Source organism: Anomalospiza imberbis, chromosome 4, assembly GCF_031753505.1.
Source record: "Anomalospiza imberbis isolate Cuckoo-Finch-1a 21T00152 chromosome 4, ASM3175350v1, whole genome shotgun sequence".
Taxonomy (NCBI): Eukaryota; Metazoa; Chordata; class Aves; order Passeriformes; family Viduidae; genus Anomalospiza; species Anomalospiza imberbis.
The window spans coordinates 5,860,737-5,865,976 of record NC_089684.1 but is presented as its reverse complement, the minus strand read 5'-3'; the positions used below and the strand labels follow the sequence as shown (position 1 = coordinate 5,865,976).

Here is a 5,240-nt window from a genome sequence, read left to right as displayed (position 1 = left end):
GGCCCGGGCCCTGAGGGCCGCCTCCCGCCGCCGGCGGGAAGGAAGGGGAGGCGCGGCGGGCAGCGGCCGGGCCGGAAGGGGCGGCGGCGCTGCGCTGGAGCCCTTCCACTGCGCCAGGGCTCCCCAGAGCCGTCCGTGACTCCGGTTAAAAACTAAAAACTAAAAACAAACCACAAGAGCTTCCCGGTTCTTTCCCCTCCCCCCTTCCCTAAAGGGGCGCTGCGCATCTGGAAAAGCAAGCGAAAGAGATCGCTTTTGCAAAGATAAAGTGAGAGCTACGGTCACAAACGGTAAGGAAATTAATTTAAACAGCACCAAAAAAAAAAAAAAAAAAAAAAAAAAAGGTAGGCTTTAACCTGAAAACTTAAAATTCCATCTGTGGCAATCAATTGTTAAGAGGAGATTTAGTAATTTGTCAAGCCCCGTCGTTTGGAGGGACTGCCACACCTCTTTATCCACTGGCGGTGGTGACACCGACACCTGCACGCACCCTTTTGGTTTCAGCCAGAAAAATAAGCTACAACAGTGAAATGGACACTTCAGGCTTAAGAGGTGGTAAGCTCTCTTTCGACTTCTGCTTTGCTGGCTATAGCACCTAGCCCCATGAGCCACAAATAATACAGTACAAATTTGGTTCTGTAGTGACAGATGCCTTTCCAGAAAGGTTTCGAATGTTGTTAAGTACATGAACCTTGGATCCAGTTCTCATCCATCTCTCAGCTATCGCCGGTCAGAGATGTGTGGTGACAACTTCCCTGCCTTTCCAAGCAGCATACACACAGATTTGAGTGTGTTACTGAATAAGTAACAAATTTGGTTTAGGTTTCCTTCACTATGGAAGAAATGTGTAAAGGAACATACAAAATTACTTAAGAGGAGAAACTCTACAGTGAGTAGGATCAGCAGTTCGCTTAGCATCTTGCACTGACATCTATATTCACACGGAGCTTTAAATAGTGTCCGGGTGGCGGCGCTTCCTCTCCCCTGGTCTGGTAACTCCATCCCTGAAATCTCTCAAACCATACCCCTCATTTAAGCCAAATGCATGGTGTGAGGGCAGGAATAAGGAAACCCACTACCACCCAGGCACAGTTTCAGAAAACTCCACTTCTCACTGAAGTCATTTGAGGTGATGGTAAGAACACAACTGCCAAGAAAAAGACAAAAATAAAAGTAAAGATTTGCTTCTTTAGTAATGTACTGAAAGAGCAAATTAAAAACAACAGCATCCTCTTCTTACAAATATTGGCCAACACCTTAAACATAAAAAGTCACTTTCCAAAAGCAAAAGTGTAAACAACCAGCCTTTATACTGTATTTACTATGTCTGTAGCAGTGGAGTTTTACAGCTTGTCATTTAGAATATTACACCTGGTCTTGCCAGTCAGCAGCACTTTCCCTTGATAAACAAACACATCACAGCACTGAAATGCAGAAATATTTATTTTGGTTTCCTTCATTGGTTTTGAAAATTGTTTTGGTTTTATAAAACATAGAAATAGCCAACACTAAGCAAACGTTTGAATTTCAATGTAAAACTACTGCTCTAACAGTTGACTTGGATTTGTGTACCTGAATTGTATACACATATGAAATTATGCTACAGAGTAGTGCATTACAATCACACACAAATCTTAGTGCAAACCTTGTTGTGCTTGTATTTTACATATATCCATGTTTTCAAAAAACAGCAATGAATGTTAATGCAAAACCAACTCTGTTAAGGATAACAAAAGACTTATGCTGTAATAAGGCTTATTTCTGCTGATTTTTCAAACAAAAGATAACTAGTTATTATTCTGCAATTTATCTGGGAATTAGGTTCTTATCCCTGAACAAATACCCATCCTGGGCCAACACACAGTTCTGTTGGCATGTATAAATCGTTCCAATTGCTGCAAAGCATCAGGCAAAAACATTCTGCCTGACCTATTTTGCTATTCAGTGAAGAGTACTCAGTGGCTCATACATACAGCACTGAAAACAGGTTATGTCAGAAGCTCTTCCACTTACAGAGGGCCTGGCACATTTTTATAAAACATTTTACATACAAGTTTATTACAGGGAAACAAGTGTCTGGTACAGGTGCAATGTTTACCCTGACCGTTAGCATAGCCCATCCTTCTGATTTGGTTTTAAGGTCTCTAGTGTTCTTGCCAGAGTTGGGATCTGCTCATTTGCAGGGCTGGCACCACTCCAGGATCATGCTAATGTAGCAGAGGCTACACTTGCTGAATGAACTGCATCCACACAGTGCGGAACCACCACATGCGGACTCTGAGGAACTTCTATTCATCAGTCTTCTTTGTATGGAGTGTTGACTGCTACCTTATAGAAGTACATCCCATAATTGGCTGCAGATGTAGAGGGGAGATACAGCTCAGATGCCTTGTCCCAGTTAATGTCGGGACCAACAAAAGATGTGATACCAGCCATGCAAACTGTAAGGGTTTGGGTTTTTGGGTGGTTGGGTGGTGGGTTTTTTTGAACAGCTTAAGTATTTTTTCTGAGGATGCAAGATACTTAGAGGTATCTTCAAAGCTGCCAAATCCTTTGTGGAATTGACAGCTGTAAAACACACTGCAGACGGCAAACATGCTGGCAATAAAACCTTAGCTCCTTGGTGAAGAGGAGTCCCATTTTTGACCAAGGAAATATTAAATAACTTACATATAGTTACCATTTATAGTTAAGGCTCTTTTTGGAAATTGTAGGTCACCATAAAAACAGTATGCAACACAACTTGACAGTAAGGCAGTGTTCCATTTCTTCAATGTTCCTATGGCAAGTACCCATTTGTGTACAAGTTAATGATTGCACAGTTTCCTTCCCTATTTTTGCTGTAGTCAAAATACAGATATGAAGGCTAGCAGTAGACAGACGTGTGCCACTCTCCTCATTCCATTTGCAGTTACATTTTGGCATTGGCATAGAGTTCATCTATCTGTGACTGGAAGTATTTTCGCAGCTCTGGTCTCTTCGCCTTCAGTGTGGGTGTCAACAGGCCATTTTCAATAGAAAACATTTCCGTGTGCAGGACAATGTCTTTCACCTGGAAAATAAAAAGTTACTAGCCAAACTGTATTCCTTGAAATACACAAGACTATTAAAAACTTGCCCAGACATCTTAACAAAGCCTGTCACTTGGAAAGTTTTCCAGACAAATTAAAAGCAGTTTTTGTAGAATCAGATCATATTGATGTTGAGAAATTTAAATAATTAGGTATTTGGTTCTCATAAGCATCATACCTGTTCAAATGACTTCAAACCAGATTCTTTCCCAATTCTCACCATGTCCTCCAGAATGTATTTTTTTACATCCTGTGGATACAGAAATAACGTTGTATAGCTTCATGCTTCCATAAGCAGGAACTTGAAAAAAATAGATGCAGAACAGCTAACTGTTCAGTTAGATATGCCTTACCTTGTTTCTGCATAGCTCTTGATAGGAGCCTTGAAATCCCTTTTTCTTGGCCCAGCTGAGCAGAGTATCAGGATCAGGTACCACAACACCTACTAAGAAAGCCTAAAAAAAAAAAAAAAAAAAAAAAAAAAAAAGCTTGACAAAAATTCCTAAGTCAATCTTGCTGTAAAGTCAGCAGCTTTCTCTGATGCCTACCTGAACACAAAGTGCAGTTCAGTTCAGCTGTACTGAAACAATTAAGACCCACATTTTTCTTTACTCTTGAAAACCCCCAAGATATCCAGGCTCTTTCTTGGTGTGCATGGGGTTTTTCTGTTGTGGTTTTTGTTTGGTTTTTTTGGCTTTTTCCCATTGCACACTGTTAACAATTTATATACAATCATTAATACACAAATTAGTTCAGTTCCACTATCTGGTGTGAAACTAAATCCAGAAACATGCTATGTAACTGCTGGAATCCAATCAGAACCAAAATGCATAATAATAATAGTTTACAATAAAAATTTAAATTTCAATCCCAAATTTTGGGGTGAGGGGAAGGAAGAAAGGAAGACTTTTCTGCAGTTGCCTTTTGCATTAATTTTTAAAATTACCTGGAAAATGCTTACCTGCAAGCTCTCTCCATGGACAAACACCTGTGCAACAGCTTCACATCTCAGATACACATTCTCTATTTTCTCTGGTGCTATGTACTCTCCCTGGGCTAGTTTAAATATGTGTTTTTTCCGATCAATGATCTTCAATGTACCATTCTGTTGACAAAAGTAACTTTCACTCAGAGGCAGCACTTCAAGTGAAAAACCAATCTACACACCTTAGGCATGCCCCACTGACACAGTAAAACTGTGCTAGAGCCAGAGAACTGTCAAACTAGATTAGATGGATACGTAACCTATTTTCTTCTGACACTAAACTGGGGAAAGCCTCAGCACTGGCACTGTCAATACTCTTTTAGGCCCAGGCACACAGATTCAGTTACAACAGTGAGTATCCACAAATTCTTGTCTTTCACCAAACGAATTCGGTTCAATACCAAATGTCTTCTATTTATTAAATTTCTGCCAGTAACTATAAAAGTATCATTCCAGCTATGTAAGTTAACTTACTGGTAGCCATTTCCCAATATCTCCTGTGTGAAGCCAGCCATCTTTGTCCAGAGCCTCCGCTGTTTTTTCTGGATCTTTCAAATAGCCACGAAACACATTTACCCCTTTAATACACACCTGAAAAGAGCCATTTGTTAGTATATGCTACAATGAAGTAAAGTTAGCATTTGTTGATAGTAGTGATTGCTTTCTCCAATGGTTCTTAATGCCCCTTAAAAAAGCAAGAGAAAGTTTGTGTTTGTACAGGAACTTCTGCTCATGGGTTTTGGAAACCTAACTTCTTCCATTGGTATGAAATAGAATAAGAAGCAATTGGAAGGATTTAATATCTTCCAGTCTAGCAGTAGTGCTCCAGTTATTTGAATAACTGGAACCTATCAGAAGAAATTTGGTTTTATTTATTTATATGAAAAGAATTCTGCTATATCCAGAAATACTATCTCTCAGCCTGGCAACATGTTCATTTCAGCTTTGGTAAAAAGCAGGGGCATTGTGCTAGAACTAGTGGAGAAAAAAAACAGTTGTGTATCAAGTAAATGGTACATTTGTTGTCCAAAAATTAGGCTAGAAGGAATTACTAATGTAGTTCAGCAATCAATTCTTGAAAAGCTTTCAGTGCCTATCCAGCAGGCTGGTGAAATACAATGCAATGAACATGAGATGTTGTCAGTAGGAGGGAGATCAGAGTGTTAGTGAGGGTTCTGATGATG

The 5,240-nt window shown here is 40.0% G+C and overlaps 1 protein-coding gene across 4 annotated transcripts in view; it reads right to left on the bottom strand.

Annotated features, from left to right (window-relative positions):
* Positions 1 to 1,425: 1,425 nt before the first annotated feature.
* ACSL1 (acyl-CoA synthetase long chain family member 1) overlaps positions 1,426 to 5,240 on the bottom strand; it is a 38,620-nt gene continuing 34,805 nt past the window's right edge. For all 4 annotated transcript variants that reach the window (XM_068186958.1, XM_068186955.1, XM_068186956.1 and 1 more), the window contains exons 17-21: positions 4,531 to 4,647; positions 4,033 to 4,176; positions 3,425 to 3,526; positions 3,250 to 3,321; positions 1,426 to 3,052 (exon numbers count right to left, since the gene is read on the bottom strand). In XM_068186958.1, coding sequence (XP_068043059.1) covers positions 2,912 to 3,052; positions 3,250 to 3,321; positions 3,425 to 3,526; positions 4,033 to 4,176; positions 4,531 to 4,647 — 576 coding nt within the window. In that variant the 3' untranslated portion in view covers positions 1,426 to 2,911. The remainder of the gene's footprint in view (positions 3,053 to 3,249; positions 3,322 to 3,424; positions 3,527 to 4,032; positions 4,177 to 4,530; positions 4,648 to 5,240) is intronic.